This window comes from Oncorhynchus gorbuscha, linkage group LG09 (genome assembly GCF_021184085.1).
Source record: "Oncorhynchus gorbuscha isolate QuinsamMale2020 ecotype Even-year linkage group LG09, OgorEven_v1.0, whole genome shotgun sequence".
NCBI classification, from domain to species: Eukaryota; Metazoa; Chordata; class Actinopteri; order Salmoniformes; family Salmonidae; genus Oncorhynchus; species Oncorhynchus gorbuscha.
The window spans coordinates 28,301,287-28,325,260 of record NC_060181.1 but is presented as its reverse complement, the minus strand read 5'-3'; the positions used below and the strand labels follow the sequence as shown (position 1 = coordinate 28,325,260).

Below are 23,974 nucleotides of genomic sequence, written 5' to 3'. Positions count from 1 at the left end.
CTTTTCCTGATTTATTCGCCATATTTTAAATATATAAACTTGTTGAAAATGCTATTGAATATGTACTGCTAAGTGTAACACCCGTGGCTCCGTCAAGTAGGATTTGCAATGGCGAATGAACCTGACAATGGCTGGTCTTCGAACGTATAACCATTTACATATTGCCGTTTACCTCAGCTCATATTGCCGTTTACCTCAGCTCATTGGCTATCTTCCAAGCTAAATTTCAAGATGATCAGTGGTCATTGGGCCAAAATACTGTCAATCGACCGGTCCTACTATTGGTGCGCAATGTCATTGATTGGTGTCTTCAAATCGGTTTGTTTCGGTCAATATGTCCCAGGAAAAGAACCATCAAGTATGGTTGTGTTAGTAACAACCAGAGGATTTCAATGAAACCAACCATGACTGAATAAACGTTTGTTTAGTGTGTATAATTACCACGAACGCATCTTCCAAAGTTGAATGAGACAGAAATCATGACGCAAGCTGTTTACAAAGTGTTAGGCTATAAAAATGGATTTTATCAAACAAAACAAACATTCAGTAGTTAGGACACTTGGCATTGCCACCCATTGGAAGATCTTCAATGGTAAGCAATTTATTTTATTGTTATTTCTGACTTTCATGACGCTAATGCTTGGTTAGAAAATGCTAGTAATAGGTGTGTGTGTGCGTGGCGCCGTCCTCAGAAAATAGCATGTTTGCTTTGGCAGGAACGGCTTTTTGAAATCTGACACAGCGGCTGGATTAATAAGACGTTCATCTTTTAAATGATGTAAGATGCATGTATTTACACTAATGTTTACTATAACAAATGGTGTATTTAGAATGTTAGCTCTCTGCAGTTTCACCGGATGTTGGCCTGGTGGGAGGTTAGCGTCTCACCTACCCTAGAGAGGTTTTAAATAGAACGCTCTAACCACCTGCCTCTCATTGCACTCCACGAGGAGCCTGCCTGTTACGCGAATGCAGTAAGCCAAGGTAAGTTGCTAGCTAGCATTAAACTTATCTTATAAAAAAACAATCAATCAATCATAATCACTAGTTATAACTACACATGGTTGATGGTATTACTAGTCTATCTAGCGTGTCCTGCATTGCATATAATCGATGTGGTGCGTATTCGCGGAAGACTGTCCTTGCTCCAATGTGTACCTAACCATAAACTTCAATGCCTTTCTTAAAATAAATACACAGAAGTATATGTTTTTAAACCTGCATATTTAGCTAAAAGAAATCCAGGTTAGCAGGCAATATTAACCAGGTGAAATTGTCACTTGTCTTGCGTTCATTACACGCAGAGTCAGGGTATATTCAACAGTTTGGGCTGCCAAATTTGCCAGAATTGTACGTAATTATGACATAACATTGAAGGTTGTGCAATGTAACAGGAATATTGAGACTTATGGATGCCATCCGTTAGTTAAAATACGGAACGTTTCCGTATTTCACTGAAAGAATAAACGTCTTGTTTTTGAGATGATAGTTTCCGGATTCAACCATATTAATGACCTAAGGCTCGTATTTCTGTGTGTTATTATGTTATAATTAAGTCTGATTTGATAGAGCATTCTGACTGAGCGATGGTAGGCACCAGCACTACTACCAGCACTAGCTAGTTAGCGCGCACCCCGCTAAAAGCGTTTCAAACGTCACTCGCTCTGAGACTTGGAGTAGTTATTCCTCTTGCTCTGCATGGGTAACGCTGCTTCGAGTGTAGCTGTTGTCGATGTGTTCCTGATTCGATCCCTGGTAGGGGCGAGGAGAGGGACGGAAGCTATACTGTTACACTGGCAACAGTGCCTATAAGAACATCCAATAGTCAAAGGTTAATGAAATACAAGTGGTATAGAGAGAAATAGTCCTATAATAACTACAACCTAAAACTTCGTACCTGGGAATATTGAAGACTCATGTTAAAAAGGAACCACCAGCTTTCATATGTTCTCATGTTCTGAGCAAGGAACTTAAATGTTGGCTTTCTTACACTTTTACTTCTCCAACACTTTGGTTTTGCATTATTTAAACCAAATTGAACATGTTTCATTATTTATTTGACGCTAAATTGATTTTATTGATGTATATTAAGTTAAAATAAGTGTTCATACAGTATTGTTGTAATTGTCATTATTACAAATACATTTACTTTGTCATTATGGGGTATTGTGTGTATATTGCTGAGAATTATACAGTATATATTTTTAAATCAATTTTAGAATAAAGCTGTAACCATGTGAAAAAGTCAACGGGTCTGAAACTGGTTGAGAGAATGCCTTGATGACAGCTTTGCACACTTTGCAAAGGGTGGCTACTTTGAAGAATCTCAAAAGTAAAATATATTTTGATTTGTTTAACCCTTACTACATGACTCCATAGATGTCTTATTTCATAGTTTTGATGTCTTCCTACAATGTAGAAAATATAGTCAAACTAAAGAAACCCTTCAATGAGTTGGTGTGTCCAAATTTCTGTGTGTGTGTAAATTCCACTCTCCTGTAAGGTCGTGGTCACACTAGCATCAGGCCCCATGTGTGCACTGCAGCCAGGTCACCCGTGGTCAGTGTGAGGAGGCAGTGGAGTCCCAGAGGCTTTCTATTGTAGCCTCACATTGTGTGATCACACCTAGAGAAGAGGAAGGGCTGTTGTCACCCTCCTAGAGAGCTCTGGCTCCAGACCTGTTTGTGTTCACTATCTCTGATTGCATAGTTCCTGTTTGGAGACCAGAGATGTCGAGATCTCTCTCACAATCTATTATGAAAGCATTAGGGTTTTAGGGTAGGGTGGAAGCTCTAGTGTGGTGGGTAAGCAAAAGCATCAAACCATTTGAAGACTACAACCAAAGCAGCTAAATAAAGTTCCTTAAGTGCTGGTTAGGGAGTGTTGCTTTGCAAATGGGTCCATAGTACATTATGTAATAATTTGTCTCCATATAATATCAGTCGATTATATTGCTGCGAAATAGTCTCCTATCTCTGGGTGGACTCTCTGCTGTCCTTATCAGTTTAGTCTCGTCAGTCATCCCTGCCTTCTCTCGTTTATGCTTTTTATGTCATTCCCTCCCTCTTTTTATGGACTGGGTGCTCCTGTGAACCACCACCTCATCAGTCCCTAGCAGAGAAGACCGAGAACGTTGACACGTTTTTCTTCTACTTATATTAGCAGATGCGGCGTTGCATAATGGGTCAAAGTCAGAACAGATGCAACGGCAGTGTTGTGTAATGTTCAATAATAACTGCTGGAAAACAGCCAACCTACTGTGCTTGAGACGTGTTTGGCAGTAGAGACTGGCAGGGCACGAATCCTGCTAGTCCACTTCTCCAGTCACATCCACAGTAACTGAGCTGAATGCTAGAATTAGGATATCAGTCTAGGCTTTGCTGTCCTGTCTGTCTCCTGATATAAACGCAGCAATAAAAGAAAAGTCCTCTCACTGTCAACTGTGTTTATTTTCAGCAAACTTAACGTGTAAATATTTGCATGAAGATAAGATTCAACAACTGAGACAAACTGAACAAGTTCCACAGACATATGACTAACACATTGAATAATGTGTCCCTGAACAAAGGGGGTGGGGGGGATCAAAATCAAGTGTCAGTATCTGGTGTGGCCACCAGCTGCATTATGTACTGCAGTGCATCTCCTCATGGACTGCACCAGATTTGCCAGTTCTTGCTGTGAGATGTTACCCCACTCTGCCACCAAGGCACCTGCAAGTTCGCAGACATTTCTGGGGGGAAAGGCCCTAGCTCTCACCCTCCGATCCAACAGGTCCCAGACGTGCTCAATGGGATTGAGATCCAGGCTCTTCGCTGGCAATTGCAGAACCCTGACATTCCTGTCTTGCAGGAAATCACTCACGGAATGAGCAGTATGGTTGGTGGCATTGTCATGCTGGAGCGTCATGTCAGGTCATGTCCCTGTAATGCACAGCTTTGAGATTTCCTGCAATGACAACAAGCTCAGTCCGATGATGCTGTGACCCACCACCCCAGACCATGATGGACCTTCCACTTCCAAATCGATCCCGCTCCAGAATACAGGCCTCGGTGTAACGCTCATTCCTCCAACGATAAACGCGAATCCGACCATCACCCCTTGTGAGACAACCGCAACTCGTCAGTGAAGAGCACTTTTTGCCAGTCCTGTCTGGTCCAGTGACTGTGGGTTTGTGCCCATAGGCAACGTTGTTGCCAGTGATGTCTGGTGAGGACCTGCCTTACGACAGGCCTTCAAGCCTTCGGTCCAGCCTCACCGCAATCGGCTGAGATTCTGAGCACTGATGAAGGACTTGTGCGTTCCTTGTGTAACTCAGGCAGTTGTTTCCATCCTGTACCTGTCCTGCAGGTGTGATGTTCAGATGTACCTGTGCAGGTGTTACACGTGGTCTGCCACTGCGAGGACGATCAGCTGTCCATCCTGTCTCCCTGTAGCGCTGTCTTAGGCGTCTCACAGTATGGACATTGCAATTTATTACCTTTATCCTGACCACATCTGCAGTCCTCATGTCTCCTTGCAACATGCCTAAGGCACGTTCACGCAGATGAGCATGGACCCTGGGCATCTTTCTTTTGGTCTATTTCAGTCTGTAGAAAGGCCTCTAGTGTCCTACGTTTTCATAACTGTGACCTTAATTGCCTACTGTCTGTAAGCTGTTAGTGTCTTAACGACCATTCCACAGGTGCATGTGCATTAATTGTTTATGGTTCATTGAACAAGCATGGGAACAGTGTTTAAACTTTTTCAATGGAGATCTGTGAAGTTATTTGGATTTTTACAAATGATATTTCCTGAGAAAGGGACGTTTTCTTTTTTTTTGCTGAGTTGATATTAATGTACTGGACCCCTGGTTCCAGAACTAACTGAAGTGAAGGTTGAGGAGTGAAGATAACAGATTCCACAGCATTCTGGATCTGCGGGGTGAGGGGCCTAACGTGAGAAACGTTTCCCCAGGCTGTTGCGTGGTGGTAGAGAACGGGAGTCCACTGCCCTGTGGGTGGTGCTGTCTTAGGGAGTGAGTGAGTGAGGGCCCAGTGCAGCAGCTCGGTGGAGTGAGCACCTATGGGACCTGGCACCAGGTGAAGTAGAGACCACAACTTTGACCTTCATATTGATTGATTGCCCTGATGCAGAAAATGCTAATTGAGGATGGGGCTTCTTGCAGAAGGATAATGTGAGCAGTGTACTAAGGGGAGAGGGAGGAGGTATGAACTTGAATAATACACCATTGAGAAGCCTGACTGCATCTGTGGTTGGCCACTCACCATCTTGTAGGACCACAAATTATGAAATCATGTCGTGACAAACATCCCCTCAGCCACAAACATCCCCTCAGCCAATCTCATTCCCAACGCCTTGTCAACATTTGCTGCATCACATGACGTAAGTCTGTCACAACTACGCAGAACCAACTCATTTAGGGCCGTTATTATTACTGCCACCTACATTTGCCACATATCGTGACTGTCTTACAGCATTACTGTTATCCCAACAGATTGTCTTCAATCATGGAGTACATGTGGGCCACAGCAACCCACCATGTAACTGGCCCAGTTTCACAAATACTTTATGAAAGAATGCAATCTGTTGAAAAGCTTTTTTTTAATGATCGGCGTGGAGCTAAGCTTGTGGTGGCCTCTGCAGTAGCAGCAGCGTTTCACAAATAGAAACCCCCCTGCCTATGTAACCTCATTTCACTGCCTCTTTTTAGGATTATCTAGCACATAGCGAGAGGCTCTTCACAATAGGCATAAAATACACTAGACGACATGTTTTAGCCTGGAGAAAATGGAGTTTAATTTTTCACTGCCGTAGATGTAATTATCTAATTAAAGTTAATCAGCCTTGATCAATACTGTGGACAGGGGGCCATAAAACACTACCTGGTCGGCATTGGAGCCTGAAGATGTGCAGTAAAGCATGAAGGGGTGTGAAATATGGACATAATGGACATAATGAAACCGTGGTGTGTGTTATCCCATCTGTGAAATAGGCCTGTGAAACACCTCTTCTTGTTATAACAGTAGTCCATAGTCTAAGCCCTCTGTTGGAGATTTAAAAAAATCTAAATCCCATTATCAAATGAGGTTTCTCTGGGGCGTATTTGTTTTAAACAAGTCTGAATGAGTCAGTGAATGAGTGAGGAATGTTCAGTTTACTCATTTAGTTAATAGACAGCAGTGAAGGAGACGTTAACACAGTGTGTACAGCAGGATGGAGAGAGAGAATAGTGCTTTGCCCTTTTTTATTATGCTGACTAGTGGGCTAGAAAAACAATTAGAAAGTAAATAGATGAAACTTTACGAGAGCATGGAACCTACTTTACTATCTCTGTACCAACTGGCCCAACGCTCTTAACCACTAGGCTACCTGCCACCCATAGTTCAGTCTCCTCTCCCCCCTCTGCTATTCTCTGCATAATACATTATTTGCATGCATCCAAAATGGCACCCTATTCCCTAGTGCACTGCTTTAGATTAGAGCCTCTGTGTATACTGCACTATGCAAGGAATAGTGTGCCATTTCAGACATATCCATTGAAGTTAATCACATGGTGCTTCAGGGGAAAAGACTGAGTCATGTTATGTGTTGTAGAGACAGGAACATCCTGGATATGGACGGAGGCCCGCTGTGTTTACTCAACTTTTGTGGTTGTTGTGTAAATAATGCATTGGCCTCTATTACCAGAAGTGTGTGTGTGTGTACTATTCTATCATATGGCTAATAATAACACAAAAGTCAGCTTGGATAATAGAGATTAAATCACCACTGTTTTATTGATGCATCCACGTGTCTTACACCATCTTTCTGTCTCATTTTCTCTCTCCAGCATCAAGTTACTGGCCGTCCAAGACCTGGTAGATCGGGAGGCCCTTGACAAGGTACAGTGTAGCAGTCCCTTACTTCACCTACTAGATAAAACACCTTTTCTTATTGATTTGGGGAGTAAAACTGTGTGTACCTATAAGTCCACCAGTACAGATCCTCTTTATGTTTGATAATTATGAGATGCTCTTGACAATAAAAACATGTAGCGATCCTCCCTCGATTGCTGTCTCTCTCACCCACTTAACCTTCTGTTCTTTCTCAATTAAGCATACTTCTCTTTCTCCTCTCTCTCTCTCTCTCTCTCTCTCTCTCTCTCTCTCTCTCACTCACACAGCTGTTACTAAAAGTCTGCTCCAGCACTGCTATAAACACCAATATCATCTAGACACTGGCCAACATTTTACTTGTAAACACACAAATGATCTTCAGACTAGATCTGATCTGTTATCTATACGTCTATCCCTTTAACTGAGTGCATATTCACCAAACATCACCGTCCTATTGCTTCATTATTGTACATCAGGCAGCCCCTAGATATGACCTTCTCTGATTCTGTCCACAGCTACATTCTCCTGACCTCATTACCAAAGTAGAGCACAGATGTGCATAGGGAACCCCTAACGGGTTGATGACATTACATCCAGCAATGGAGAAGCAGCATACCAGGGCAGTGTCCCCATCTCTATCTCCTCGCACTCGTAAAGAAGACACCCTCTCCCTTTCTCCACACCTACCGTAGCAACTACTGACTGATTTATACTAGTGAAAGCACAGGAGAGTGGCTTCACAGTTCACACTCTAAATGTTTGCCTTGAAATAGAACAGTTTACACCGAGGGGGAAAGAGACTGTATGTGATGTGCTCCTGGAGAGAGAACTAGGTCGGCAGAACTGCTGTCTCTCAGAGCGAGTTACAGAGGGAAAGGTCCTCTCTAAAGAGAGGGATTGATAGTTTCTCTCTGAAGAGAGGAGGGAAGAGAGCTGAAAGGAAAATACAGGCGGAAGGAAGGGGGTTGCTCTATGAAGAGATGGTCCATCGATTCCTCTTTCCGCTCGTCTTCCACATATACAATGTTCTCTATCTTTGCAGTGCAGGCAGTCAGTGAGTCAAGAAGTCTGAACGGTTCTGATTTCACACCATGTCCAAACCCAAAGGCTACGCAGTCACTGCTCTAACATCACATCTGTCCTCCTTGTCTTATTCCCCCAACTAATTCATCAACTCCCTGTAGGGTTTCTTTAACTCTCCAATGGAATTCCACAAATTGAATGTTCGATAAAATTCCAAAACTGAAATGACTTTATTTTTTCACCTTTTATTTAACCAGGTAGGCCAGTTGAGAACAAGTTCTCATTTACAACTGCGACCTGGCCAAGACAAAGCAAAGCAGTGCGACAAAAAAACAACAGAGTTACACATAGAAAAGTCTATATACAGTGTGCGCAAATGTAGTAAGATTAGGGAGGGAAGGCGATAAATGGGCCATAATGGTTTCATAACTTCCAGTTGAGTCGTCGTCCCCCCCCTATAATCAGACAAAACCAGATTTAACTGTAGATGCATACAGTGCATTCAGGAAGTATTCAGACCTCTTGACTTTTTCCACATTTTGTTATGTTACAGCCTCATTCTTAAATTGATTTTTTTTAAACATCTGTCTACATCTAATACCCCGTAATGAGAAAGAAAACATGTTTTTAGAATTTCTGGCAAATGTATTACAAATAAAAAAACGGATAGCTTCTTTACATAAGTATTCAGACCCTTTTGCTATTGAGCTCAGGTGCATCCGGTTTCCATTGATCATGCTTGATGTTTATTATTGTTAATGATTTGGAAAGGAACACCCCTGTCTATATAAGGTCTCACCGTTGACGGTTCATGTGAGAGCAAAAACTAAGTCATGAAGTCGAAGGAATTGTCTGTAGAGCTGACAGGATTGTGTCAAGGCACAGATCTGGGGAAGGGCACCAAAAAATGTCTGCAGTATTGAAGGTCCCCAAGAACACAGTGGCCTCCATTTTTTAAATGGAAGTAATTTGGAACTACCAAGACTGAGCAATCGGGGGAGAAGGGCCTTGGTCAGGGAGGTTACCAAGAACCCAATGGTCACTCTGACAGAGCTCCAGAGTTCCTCCGTGGAGATGATTGACCTTCTGGAATGTTCTTCCATCTCTGCAGCTTTCCACCAGGCCTTTATGGTAAAGTGGCCAGAAGGAAACCACCCTTCAGTAAAAGGCACATGACAGCCCACTTGGAGTTTGCCAAAAGGCACCTAAAGGACTCATGAACCATCACAAAGAAGATTCACTGGTCTGATTGAACTATTTGGCCTGAATGCCAAGTGTCACGTCTGGAGGAAACCTGGCACCATCCCTACGGTGAAGCATGGTGGTGGTATCATGCTGTGGGATGTTTTTCAGTCAGGATCGAGGGAAAGATGTACAGAGAGATGCTTGATAACCTGCTCCAGAGCTCGCAGGACCTCAGACTGGGGCAACAATTCACTTTCCAACAGGACAATGACCTTAAGCACACAGCCAAGACAATGCAGGAGTGGCTTCGGGACAAGTCTGAATGTCCTTATGTGGCCCAGCAAGAGCCCGGACTTGAACCCAATCAAACATCTCTGGAGAGACCTGAAAATAGCTGTGCAGCGACGCTCCCCATCCAACCTGACAGAGATGGAGAGGAATGGGAGAAACTCTCCAAATAAAGGTGTGCCACGCTTGTAGCGTCAAACCCAAGAAGACTCCAGGCTGTAATCGCTGATTGAGCAGCTGCCTCCAGGGGTGATGGCACTACTACTGGACAAACCCCCAACACAAATACATTATTTGATTGGCTTTCTATCTGTCATTTGTTTACCTTTAATCTCTGCAAATATGGTCAACACATCTTATGAGGTGTCCATCTGTGATGCAGCATGACACACCACACGCTATGACACTATGACTAAAGCAGCAGTTTGAGTTGGCGTATTTACTGACAGTTGACATTTTTCACTGTTTAGTCACTCTAAGCATGTAGCAGTCTTGGTCACTGTTTTCTTGTTCTGTTTTGTAGTTAAGGAACCTTCTGTGGTTTATGGTGAATTACTGAGCAATGATTCCTCTTCCCCTAAAAGATTACTCTTGGTGTTCTTCTAGTTGTTTACCAGGCTTTGCTAGTGTAAGCTTCAGAACAACTTGACTGTGTCAACCTGAGTTTCATTAGGGCTGAGGCTGACTGGCAGTAGGGACTTTCACATACACATTTCTTAGCCCAGTGCTATCATAAAACCTAGGTTAAATCTGACCAAGGTGACTTACCCTTGTTTCACACAAGCACTTGTTAGCCCTGAGCTAACCAAACAACAATCAGTAGTAGAGTAACATGGTGGAGGTAACCATCATCTAGTCAGTTGGTTACATCACAACACACACACACACTATTTACAATTTTCACCCTTACGAACACCCCCTACAATATTGCTGTCTATCTTCCCGTTTCACACTCTCACACATTTCCTTTTTTCTTTCCCTCAGACTAGTACTGTATTTATCTATTGTGTAACAGTAGTGAAACGTGGTAGTGGTGTGGATTTGCTATGCTTCCTTATTTCCATGACAACAAGTAACTATCTGGAATAAAGCACTCAATGCTGCTAAAACATCCAATGTCTCCATGGTGACCAGGTAGTGTTTTATGGCCCCCTGTCCGCAGTATTGATCAAGGCTGATTAACTTTAATTAGGGCTGCCCCCCTTTTGGAAGGCCCTTTGATCAACCAGGGGGATGGCTCAGTCAGTCTCAACTTACTGTTGCGAGTTACAATAGGTGCAATTTTGAAATTTGATGGTGCATTAAGTTTTTCTCTTATGATAGTCAGTTAGTCCATGTCAACTAAATATTTTTTGATTGGTAAATTAGTCTAAACTTGTAGTATTCATGGATGAATAACTGCCAAAGGAGGGCCACCATAGATTTGTTTGTTGTTGTCAATGACTAAGATGTCATTAAAAACTGCAAACATTTCTCTCCGACCTACGGCAAAATGTGTAGAATTGCAGGAAACTTGCTTTAAAACCAAAAAGAAATGACACAACATGAACTCTACAACGTAAAAGGAGTTTTCTATGGTGGGGTATGGTGGCGCAACTGCCACCCGTAGTTCCGATTTTTCTTTTGTGGCCCCCACCCCATCAGAGTTTCCCATCATTGTGCTAGATTAGTGGTTCCCAAACTTTTCTTATAGTCCTGTACCCCTTCAAACATTCAACCTCCAGCTACGTACCCCCTCTAGCACCAGGGTCAACGCACTCTCAAATGTTGTTTTTTGCCACCATTGTAAGCCTGCCACACACACACTATACAATACATTTATTAAACATAAGAATGAGTGTGAGTTTTTGTCACAACCCGGCTCGTGGGAAGTGACAAAGAGCTCTTATAGGACCAGGGCACAAATAATAATAATCCATAATTTTTCTCTTTATTTAGCCATCTTACATATAAAGCCTTATTTGTTCATCAAATCGTCACTCGTCACTCGCTCTGAAACCTTGAAGTAGTTGTTCCCCTTGCTTTGCAAGGGCCGCGGCTTTTGTGGAGCGATGGGTAATGATGCTTCGAGGGTGGCTGTTGTTGATGTGTGCAGAGGGTCCCTGGTTCGAGCCCAGGTTTGGGAGAGGAGAGGGACGGAAGCTATACTGTTACACCTGTATTTAGTTTTCATGCTAGTGAGGGCCGAGAATCCACTCTCACATAGGTACGTGGTTGCAAAGAGCATCCATGTCTTAACAGCTCGATTTGCCAAGACAGGATACTCTGACCGCAGCCCAATCCAGAAATCTGACAGTTGCTTTTGATTTATATTACATTTTCAGAGAACAACTTGTTGCGATTTCGATGAGGCTCTCTTGTTCAGATATCGGTAAGTGGACTGGAGGCAGGGCATGAAATGGATAATGAATCCAGGTGTTTGTCGTTCGTTTCGAGAGAGTACCTGCGTAATTGTGCACCCAGACACTCCGGTGCTCTGACAATTTCACATTGTCCGTGAGCTTGATGTCATTTGCACGCAAAAAAATCATACAATGATGGAAAGACCTGTGTTGTCCTTGTTAATGCAGACAGAAGAGTTGTCCAACTTCTTAATCATAGCCTCAATTTTGTCCCGCACATTGAATATAGTTGCGGAGAGTCCCTGTAATCCTAGATTCAGATCATTCAGGCAAAGAAAAAAACATCACCCAAACTCTGTATCATGCAAGCGGTCAGGGGAAAATTATGGTCAGTAAAGAAAACTTTAAGCTCGTCTCTGTTAAAAAAAAAATGTGTCAATACTTTGCCCCTTGATAACCAGCGCACTTCTTTCTGTATGTTGTAAAAGCATTAATTGGTCGCTGCTCATCTCTTTGCATAATGCAGAAAATACACATTCAGGGGCCTTGCTTTAACAAAGTTAACCATTTTCACTTTATTGTCCCAAACGTCTTTCAATCTGTCATGCATTCCCTTGGCAGCAAGAGCCACTCGGCGGATGCTGCAGTGTACCCAAGTGGTGTCGGGAGCAACTGCTTGCACGCACGTTACCACTCCACTAGGTCTCCCTGTCATGGATTTTGCACCATCAGTACAGATACCAACACATCTTGACCACAAGTCCATTTGATGTAACAAAGCTGTCCAGTACTTTAAACATATCCTCTCGTGTTGTCCTGGTTTCCAGTGGTTTGTAGAAGAGGATGTCTTCCTTAATTGACCCCCCATAAATGTAACAAACATATACCAGGAGCTGTGCCAGGTCCGCCACGTCTGTTGACTCATCCAGCTGTAACACATTTAATTCACTAGCTTGTATGCGAAGCAGTAATTGTTTCAAACCATCTCCTGCCATGTCACTGATGCGTCGTGAAACTGTTGTTTGATGAAAACATTGTCTGTATAGTGTTTTTTGGGAGGCCTTTTTCCCCCAGCATTGTCCCAGCCATATCCACGGCAGCAGGAAGAATTAAGTCCTCCACAATAGTATGGGGCTTGCCTGTCCTAGCCACTCGGTAACTCGCCATATAAGACGCTTCTAGACCCTTCCTATTAATGGTATCTGTTGCTTTTATACGTCTTACTACTTACTATACATGTCTTACTATTTTTCAAATTGTCATGTTTCTAAATGTCTGAGCAAGAGGGAAGGTTTCCAGTGAGAGAGTAACGGTTAATGTGATTGGATGTTAATTCTTTGATGAGGCTACCTGTATTTGACATTGTTATTTCGCTGAACACCAGATGGTTTACTTTTATTTTTGGCTGTGAAACAAGGCTACTCAGGGGGGGGGGGACCCTCATCCAAATGTATAGCCCCTTTGGAAAATATAAATGTACTGTTTGAAAATGTGAAGGGTAAAAAAATGATGTGAATCCCATTTTTATTTTGCATTGCCCCGACGGTATTGCTTACCCCAGTTTGGGAATAGCTGTGCTAGATAAATACATTCGCAGGTCTCGGGAGCTGTGCCAAGGCCTCCTCTATACCCACGTCTTGGTTCATCCCTGGTTGAATTATGGCTGTGTGTTTTATTGTTCCTGGGTAGAGCTGCCTTCCATCCATCCTCATATCTCCCTCCACTTCTGTCGGATCCAGGCATCATGGCGATAGTAAATCCTGCTTGCTTTCTTCCGGCTGCCATTTTGAAACTTTTGTTATTAGCATCATTTATGGTGGGCTACTTGTCGCTGTGTCAGACTGAGTTGGTTCTTGACATTAATGAGGCCGACAGGAGAGGACGATGGGGTATTTATTGATGGTAGTCACACTGCGTTAAAGACCCTCTGCTTTTCTGGTTCCCCATAGGGAAGCTCTCCCTCCGGGACTTATAGTAGACCTGGTAGCAGCTCAGCCAGGAAGAGAAGGACTTTCTCCCATTCCATCGTTGACAAACTTCAGTGACCTTTCACACGTTTCAACACTAATGGTGTCTGGTGCACCCTGAAATATATTTGGTCACTTCCTTTTTCTGAGTCTATTTCCTGTAGAATACGGTACTACTTGAGGTAATTTCAAATTGTATAATTTTGGTTTAAAGGTATCATTTGAGGAGACATTTCAGTTATCTTTCACTTCATACTAAAATAGTGCTAATTTATTTATGTATTTTAAATATCTTCTGTGGCTATTTTAAGAACCGATCGTAGAGGATAAATAAACCGAGACAAAAATAGTGTTGACTGTAGTTGTGATGTACTGCTCTGTGTAGGCATACACACCCTACATCCAATGCAATGCCCACTTCATTCAAATGGAATGATTAGAATGACTAGTACACTATTTCAATGGTCGACTGTCTGGTGTTGTGTAATAATACGTACCCCTCTATTGTGTTGCAGTTCTGTGTGGAACTGAACCAGGGCTCGTTGGACAGCGTGCGGAAGTGGAGAGGACCACGGGGAGTATGGAAGAGTACCGTCTCTGAGAAACCCACAGGACTGTTCAACAAGGTAGGGGTACTGATTACATCACTGCACTAAACAATTGTTTTCTTTCCCAATCTGTCGGTCTTTCTTGCTTGTCTTTTTCCAACTCTCTCCCGCTCTGTTTAACCCCCCCCAACCCCTCTTTCACATCCTATCTGAAACAGACCACCCATCTCAATAGTTCACACAGCCAAGATGTAAACACAGCCATTATCAGTAAAACATTTTCTAACCCTATAAACTCTTGAACAACCTTTCTGCACTCATTAAAGAAAACCAACTAAGGGGTTGTTATCGATGACCAGACGTATCAAAATAGTTCACATGATCTAAGGCCTGCTGTAGGGATCAAAGGTCTAGTACAGTATGATTTAAAAGGGGGTTGATTTATGGGACCCTTTTTAGAGGACCTTTCAGTTCCCAGAATGTCTGTCTTAAACCACTAAGAATCTCTCTGAGAGGACACACACGCTCTGTCTTCCCGACCACCAGAAGGCGTAAATAGCAGTGTTTATCCTCAGAGGAAGTTAGTCCTGATATAAAATCAAATACATTTATATAGCCCTTTGTACATCAGCTGATATCTTTAAGTGCTGTACAGAAACTCAGCCTAAAACTCCAAACAGCAAGCAATGCAGGTGTTGAAGCACATTGGCTAGGAAAAACTCCCTAGAAAGGCCAAAACCTAGTAAGAAACCTAGAGAGGAACCAGGCTATGAGGGGTGGCCAGTCCTCTTCTGGCTGTGCTGGGTGGAGATTATAACAGAACATGGCCAAGATGTTCAAATGTTCATAAATGACCAGCATGGTCAAATAATAGGTCTGGGACAGGTAGCATGTCCGGTGAACAGGTCAGGATTCCATAGCCGCAGGCAGAACAGTTGAAACTGGAGCAGCAGCATGGCCAGGTGGACTGGGGACAGCAAGGAGTCATCATGCCAGGTAGTCCTGAGGCATGGTCCTAGGGCTCAGGTCCTCCGGGAGAGAGAAAGAGAGAATAAGAGAGCATACTTCAAGTCACATAGGACACCGGATAAGACGGGAGAAGTACTCCAGATATAACAAACTGACCCTAGCCCCCCGACACAAAGTACTGCAGCATAAATACTGGAGGCTGAGACAGGAGGGGTCAGGAGACACTGTGGCCCCATCCGATGATACCCCCAGACAGGGCCAAACAGGAAGGATATAACCCCACCCACTTTGCCAAAGCACAACCCCACACCACTAGAGGGATCTCTTCAACCACCAACTTACCCTCCTGAGACAAGGCCGAGTATAGCCCACAAAGATCTCCACCACGGCACAACCCAAGGGGGGGCACCAACCCAGACAGGAAGATCACATCAGTGACTCAACCCACTCAAGTGACGCACCCCTCCTAGGGACGGCATGAAAGGGCACCAGTAAGCCAGTGACTCAGCCCCTGTAATAGGGTTAGAGGCAGAAAATCCCAGTGGAAAGAGGGGAACCGGCCAAGCAGAGAGAGCAAGGGCACTTCGTTGCTCCAGAGCCTTTCTGTTCATCTTCACACTCCTGGGCCAGACTACAGTCAATCATATGACCCTCTGAAGAAATGAGTCTTCAGTAAAGACTTAAAGGTTGAGCCCGAGTTTGCGTCTCTCACATGGGTAGGCAGACCATTCCATAAAAATGGAGCTCTATAGGAGAAAGCCCTGCCTCCAGCTGTTTGCTTAGAAATTCTAGGGCCAATTTTATTTTACATATTTTATTTATTTTATTTCACCTTTATTTAACCAGGTAGGCTAGTTGAGAACAGGTTCTCATTTGTAACTGCGACCTGGCCAAGATAAAGCATAGCAGTGTGAACAGACAACACAGAGTTACACATGGAGTAAACAATTAACAAGTCAATAACACAGTAGAGAAAAAAAGGGGGAGTCTATATACAATGTGTGCAAAAGGCATGAGGAGGTAGGCGAATAATTACAATATTGCAGATTAACACTGGAGTGATAAATGATCAGATGATCATGTACAGGTAGAGATATTGGTGCGCAAAAGAGCAGAAAAGTAAATAAATAAAAACTGTGGGGATGAGTTAGGTGAAAATGGGTGGGCTATTTACCAATAGATTATGTACAGCTGCAGCGATCGGTTAGCTGCTCAGATAGCTGATGTTTGAAGTTGGTGAGGGAGATAAAGGTCTCCAACTTCAGCGATTTTTGCAATTCGTTCCAGTCACAGGCAGCAGAGTACTGGAACGAAAGGCGGCCGAATGAGGTGTTGGCTTTAGGGATGATCAATGAGATACACCTGCTGGAGCGCGTGCTACGGCTGGGTGTTGCCATCGTGACCAGTGAGCTGAGATAAGGCGGAACTTTGCCTAGCATGGCCTTGTAGATGACCTGGAGCCAGTGGGTCTGGCGACGAATATGTAGCGAGGGCCAGCCGACTAGAGCATACAAGTCGCAGTGGTGGGTAGTATACGGTGCTTTAGTGACAAAACGGATGGCACTGTGATAAACTGCATCCAGTTTGCTGAGAAGAGTGTTGGAAGCAATTTTGTAGATGACATCGCCGAAGTCGAGGATCGGTAGGATAGTCAGTTTTACTAGGGTAAGCTTGGCAGCGTGAGTGAAGGAGGCTTTGTTGCGGAATAGAAAGCCGACTCTTGATTTGATTTTCGATTGGAGATGTTTGATATGGGTCTGGAAGGAGAGTTTGCAGTCTAGCCAGACACCTAGGTACTTATAGGTGTCCACATATTCAAGGTCGGAGGCCTTGAATTAGGAGGCCTGCGTCTTGTGACCATAGCGTATGTGTAGGAATGTACGGCAGGACCAAAAATCAGAGAGGTAGGTAGGAGCAAGCCCATGTAATAATTTGTAGGTTAGCAGTAAAACCTTGAAATCAGCCCTTGCCTTGACAGGAAGCCGGTGTAGGGAGGCTAGCACTGGAGTAATATGATCACATTTTTTGGTTCTCGTCAGGATTCTAGCAGCCGTATTTAACACTAACTGAAGTTTATTTAGTGCTTTATCCGGGTAGCCGGAAAGTAGGGCATTGCAGTAGTCTAACCTAGATGTAACAAAAGCGTGGATACATTTTTCTGCATAATTTTTGGACAGAAAGTTTCTGATTTTTGAAGTGTTACGTAGATGGGGAAAAAGCTGTCCTTGAAACAGTCTTGATATGTTCGTCAAAAGAGATATCAGGGTCCAGAGTAACGCCGAGGTCCTTCAGTTTTATTTGAGACGACTGTACAACCATTAAGATTAATTGTCAGATTCATCAGAAGATCTCTTTGTTTCTTGGGACCTAGAACAAGCATCTCTGTTTTGTCCCGAGTTTAAAAGTAGAAAGTTTGCAGCCATCCACTTCCTTATGTCTGAAACACAGGCTTCTAGCGAGGGCATTTTTTTGGCTTCACCATGTTTCATTGAAATGTACAGCTGTGTGTCATCCACATAGCAGTGAAAGTTAACATTTATGTTTTCGAATGACATCCCCAAGAGGTAAAATATAGAGGTAAAATATAACATAGTAGGGCCAAGCACAAAAAAAGCAGCTCTTTCAGTAGTTTAGTTGGAATAGGGTCCAGTATGCAGCTTGAAGGTTTAGAGGCCATGATTATTTTCATCATTGTGTCAAGAGATATAGTACTAAAACACTTGAGTGTCTATCTTGATCCTAGGTCCTGCCAGAGTTGTGCAGACTCAGGACAACTGAGCTTTGAAGGAATACACAAATTTAAAGAGGAGTCCGTAATTTGCTTTCTAATAATCGTGATCTTTTCTCAAAGAAGTTCATTAATTTATTACTGCTGAAGTGAAAGCCATCCGCTCTTGGGGAATGCTACATTAGAGTTAGCTTTGCGACAGTATCAAAAATAAATTTCAGATTGTTCTTATTTTCCTCAATTAAGTTGGAAAAATAGGATGATCGAGCAGCAGTAAGGGCTCTTCGATACTGCACGGTACTGTCTTTCCAAGCTAGTCGGGCACCATTTTTGTTCCAATTTTCTGGAAGCTTGCTTCAGAGCTCGGATATTTTATGTATACCAGGGAGCTAATTTCTTATGAGAAGTGTTTTTAGTTTTTAGGGGTGCAACTGCATCTAGGGTATTGCACAAGGTTAAATTGAGTTCCTCAGTTAGGTGGTTAACTGATTTTCATCCTCTGACGTCCTTGGGTAGACAGAGGGAGTCTGGAAGGACATCAAGGAATCTTTGTGTTTGTGAATTTATAGCACGACTTTTGATGCTCCTTGGTTGGGGTCTGAGCAAGACTCCCTAAATTTTATCAGCATATCGATTGCGCAACCAGGGGTGGTAAAACCTTGGATCATTGTTACTCTAACTTCCGCGACGCATATAAGGCCCTGCCCCGCCCCCCTTTCGGAAAAGCTGACCACGACTCCATTTTGTTGATCCCTGCCTACAGGCAGAAACTTAAACAAGAGGCTCCCACGCTGAGGTCTGTCCAACGCTGGTCCGACCAAGCTGATTCCACACTCCAAGACTGCTTCCATCACGTGGACTGGGACATGTTTCGTATTGCGTCAGATAAAAATATTGACGAATACGCTGATTCGGTGTGCGAGTTCATTAGAACGTGCGTTGAAGATGTCGTTCCCATAGCAACGATAACATTCCCTAACCAGAAACCGTGGATTGATGGCAGCATTCGCGTGAAACTGAAAGCGCGAACCACTCCTTTTAATCAGGGCAAGGTGTCTGGCAACATGACCGAACACAAACAGTGCAGCTATTCCCTCCGCAAGGCTATTAAACAAGCTAAGCGTCAGTACAGAGACAAAGTAGAATCTCAATTCAACGGCTCAGACACGAGGCATGTGGCAGGGTCTACAGTCAATCACGGACTACAAGAAGAAACCCAGCCCAGTCACGGACCAGGATGTCTTGCTCCCAGGCAGACTAAATAACTTTTTTGCCCGCTTTGAGGACAATACAGTGCCACTGACACGGCCTGCAACGAAAACATGCGGTCTCTCCTTCACTGCAGCCGAGGTGAGTAAGACATTTAAACGTGTTAACCCTCGCAAGGCTGCAGGCCCAGACGGCATCCCCAGCCGCGCCCTCAGAGCATGCGCAGACGAGCTGGCCGGTGTGTTTACGGACATATTCAATCAATCCCTATACCAGTCTGCTGTTCCCACATGCTTCAAGAGGGCCACCATTGTTCCTGTTCCCAAGAAAGCTAAGGTAACTGAGCTAAACGACTACCGCCCCGTAGCACTCACTTCCGTCATCATGAAGTGCTTTGAGAGACTAGTCAAGGACCATATCACCTCCACCCTACCTGACACCCTAGACCCACTCCAATTTGCTTACCGCCCAAATAGGTCCACAGACGATGCAATCTCAACCACACTGCACACTGCCCTAACCCACCTGGACAAGAGGAATACCTATGTGAGAATGCTGTTCATCGACTACAGCTCGGCATTCAACACCATAGTACCCTCCAAGCTCGTCATCAAGCTCGAGACCCTGGGTCTCGACCCCGCCCTGTGCAACTGGGTACTGGACTTCCTGACGGGCCGCCCCCAGGTGGTGAGGGTAGGCAACAACATCTCCTCCCCGCTGATCCTCAACACGGGGGCCCCACAAGGGTGCGTTCTGAGCCCTCTCCTGTATTCCCTATTCACCCACGACTGCGTGGCCACGCACGCCTCCAACTCAATCATCAAGTTTGCGGACGACACAACAGTGGTAGGCTTGATTACCAACAACGACGAGACGGCCTACAGGGAGGAGGTGAGGGCCTTTGGAGTGTGGTGTCAGAAAATAACCTCACACTCAACGTCAACAAAACTAAGGAGATGATTGTGGACTTCAGGAAACAGCAGAGGGAACACCCCCCTATCCACATCGATGGAACAGTAGTGGAGAGGGTAGCAAGTTTTAAGTTCCTCGGCATACACATCACAGACAAACTGAATTGGTCCACTCACACTGACAGCGTCGTGAAGAAGGCGCAGTAGTGCCTCTTCAACCTCAGGAGGCTTAAGAAATTCGGCTTGTCACCAAAAGCACTCACAAACTTCTACAGATGCACAATCGAGAGTATTCTGGCGGGCTGTATCACCGCCTGGTACGGCAACTGCTCCGCCCTCAACCGTAAGGCTCTCCAGAGGGTAGTGAGGTCTGCACAACGCATCACCGGGGGCAAACTACCTGCCCTCCAGGACACCTACACCACCCGATGTTACAAGAAGGCCATAAAGATCATCAAGGACATCAACCACCCGAGCCACTGCCTGTTCACCCCGCTATCATCCAGAAGGCGAGGTCAGTACAGGTGCATCAAAGCTGGGACCGAGAGACTGAAAAACAGCTTCTATCTCAAGGCCATCAGACTGTTAAACAGCCACCACTAACATTGAGTGGCTGCTGCCAACACACTGTCATTGACACTGACCCAACTCCAGCCACTTTAATAATGGGAATTGATGGGAAATGATGTAAATATATCACTAGCCACTTTAAACAATGCTACCTTATATAATGTTACTTACCCTACATTATTCATATCATATGCATACGTATATACTGTACTCTACATCATCGACTGCATCCTTATGTAATACATGTATCACTAGCCACTTTAACTATGCTGTACTCGATACCATCTACTGTATGTTGCTCTGTACCATCACTCATTCATATGTCTGCTAAATGGCATTTATTATTATTATTATTATTATATATCCTTATGCACATATTCTTTTTCCCCTTACACTGTGTATAAGACAGTAGTTTTGGAATTGTTAGTTAGATTACTTGTTGGTTATCACTGCATTGTCGGAACTAGAAGCACAAGCATTTTGCTACACTCGCATTAACATCTGCTAATTTGATTTGAGCAGATTATTTGTTGCAATTGCAAACATAATAAAATGGTGGTCCGATAGTCCAGGATTATGAGAAAAAACATTAAGATCCACAACATTTATTCCATGGGACAAAACTAGGTCAATGAGTCAATGATGGCTCCAAAAGCCTTTTGGAGTGGGTCTGTGGACTTTTCCATGTGAAGATTAAAGTCACCAAAAATGTGAATATTATCTTCTATGACTACAAGGTCCGATAGGAATTCAGGGAACTCAATGAGGAACGCTGTGGACCCTTGATATAAACTTGAGCTTTGTTCTGTGGTGATGCCTCCAGTCAATAAGATGGATAGTACAAATGATGTGAAGGGGAGGGGGGGTTGAAAACAAATCCTCCCCTCAGACCTCTAGTACTGTCAGCCTCCCAGCTCTGTAGTATAGAGGCTAGAGTCTGAGCCCTGTCCCCTAGTACTGTCAGCCTGTGTGATATAGATATAGTATAGATGCTAGAGGCTGAGCTCTGTCCTCTTGTACTGTCAGCCTGTGTGATATAGATATAGTATAGAGGCTGAGCTCTGTCCTCTTGTACCGTCAGCCTGTGTGATATAGATATAGTATAGAGGCTGAGCTCTGTCCTCTTGTACTGTCAGCCTGTGTGATATAGATATAGTATAGAGGCTGAGCTCTGTCCTCTTGTACTGTCAGCCTGTGCGATATAGATATAGTATAGAGGCTGAGCTCTGTCCTCTTGTACTGTCAGCCTGTGTGATATAGATATAGTCTAGAGGCTGAGCTCTGTCCTCTTGCTGTCAGCTCTGTCCTCTTGTACTGTCAGCCTGTGTGATATAGATATAGTATAGAGGCTAGAGGCTTAGCTCTGTCCTCTTGTACTGTCAGCCTGTGTGATATAGATATAGTCTAGAGGCTGAGCTCTGTCCTCTTGTACTGTCAGCCTGTGTGATATAGTATAGAGGCTAGAGGCTGAGCTCTGTCCTCTTGTACTGTCAGCCTGTGTGATATAGATATAGTATAGAGGCTAGAGGCTTAGCTCTGTCCTCTTGTACTGTCAGCCTGTGTGATATAGATATAGTATAGAGGCTGAGCTCTGTCCTCTTGTACTGTCAGCCTGTGCGATATAGATATAGTATAGAGGCTGAGCTCTGTCCTCTTGTACTGTCAGCCTGTGTGATATAGATATAGTATAGAGGCTAGAGGCTGAGCTCTGTCCTCTTGTACTGTCAGCCTGTGTGATATAGATATAGTATAGAGGCTAGAGGCTTAGCTCTGTCCTCTTGTACTGTCAGCCTGTGTGATATAGATATAGTCTAGAGGCTGAGCTCTGTCCTCTTGTACTGTCAGCCTGTGTGATATAGATATAGTCTAGAGGCTGAGCTCTCCTCTTGTACTGTCAGCCTGTGTGATACAGATATAGTATAGAGGCTAGAGGCTGAGCTCTCCTCTTGTACTGTCAGCCTGTGTGATATAGATATAGTATAGAGGCTGAGCTCTGTCCTCTTGTACTGTCAGCCTGTGCGATATAGATATAGTATAGAGGCTGAGCTCTGTCCTCTTGTACTGTCAGCCTGTGTGATATAGTATAGAGGCTAGAGGCTGAGCTCTGTCCTCTTGTACTGTCAGCCTGTGTGATATAGATATAGTATAGAGGCTAGAGGCTTAGCTCTGTCCTCTTGTACTGTCAGCCTGTGTGATATAGATATAGTATAGAGGCTGAGCTCTGTCCTCTTGTACTGTCAGCCTGTGCGATATAGATATAGTATAGAGGCTGAGCTCTGTCCTCTTGTACTGTCAGCCTGTGTGATATAGTATAGAGGCTAGAGGCTGAGCTCTGTCCTCTTGTACTGTCAGCCTGTGTGATATAGATATAGTATAGAGGCTAGAGGCTTAGCTCTGTCCTCTTGTACTGTCAGCCTGTGTGATATAGATATAGTCTAGAGGCTGAGCTCTGTCCTCTTGTACTGTCAGCCTGTGTGATATAGATATAGTCTAGAGGCTGAGCTCTCCTCTTGTACTGTCAGCCTGTGTGATACAGATATAGTATAGAGGCTAGAGGCTGAGCTCTCCTCTTGTACTGTCAGCCTGTGTGATATAGATATACTATAGAGGCTGAGCTCTGACCTCTTGTACTGTCAGCCTGTGTGATATAGATATAGTATAGAGGCTGAGCTCTGACCTCTTGTACTGTCAGCCTGTGTGATATAGTATAGAGGCTAGAGGCTGAGCTCTGTCCTCTTGTACTGTCAGCCTGTGTGATATAGATATAGTCTAGAGGCTGAGCTCTGACCTCTTGTACTGTCAGCCTGTGTGATATAGATAGAGTATAGAGGCTGAGCTCTGTCCTCTTGTACTGTCAGCCTGTGTGATATAGATATAGTATAGAGGCTAGAGGCTTAGCTCTGTCCTCTTGTACTGTCAGCCTGTGTGATATAGATATAGTATAGAGGCTAGAGGCTGAGCTCTGGCTTTGAGAAGTTCACTGAAGACTGAGTTGACTCCAATACTGGTTCAAGGGCATCCTGAAAGTTGAACTAGTGTTCTTTATTCCTCTCTGACTCCCTGAGGGAAGAGAAGATGTTATTTGTCTGACTGTGTCTCCTGTTGTCCTCTTTCCTCCAGGGAGTCAGTTATTCTGGATTCCTGTGGGACAGCTCCTCTGGGATTGACCTGAAAGATGCTTCGGTCCTGGAGAGTCCTGTCGTCAACGGCAATGGGATGCACCCCCGGCCATATCTCGCCCACTTTTATGTAAGTCAACAAGGAGTGTGTTTGGTTGGAACTCCCTAAACTGATATTACAAATAGAACGCATGAGTCATTTTATTGCCCCTATCAAAACCATTATAACCATATAATGTC

General features: G+C 44.0%; 1 protein-coding gene across 1 annotated transcript in view; it reads left to right on the top strand.

Annotated features, from left to right (window-relative positions):
• LOC124043350 (endonuclease/exonuclease/phosphatase family domain-containing protein 1-like) overlaps positions 1-23,974 on the top strand; it is a 35,521-nt gene that overhangs the window by 10,255 nt on the left and 1,292 nt on the right. The window contains exons 2-4 of the mRNA XM_046361879.1: positions 6,830-6,881; positions 14,196-14,306; positions 23,736-23,864. Coding sequence (XP_046217835.1) covers positions 6,830-6,881; positions 14,196-14,306; positions 23,736-23,864 — 292 coding nt within the window. The remainder of the gene's footprint in view (positions 1-6,829; positions 6,882-14,195; positions 14,307-23,735; positions 23,865-23,974) is intronic.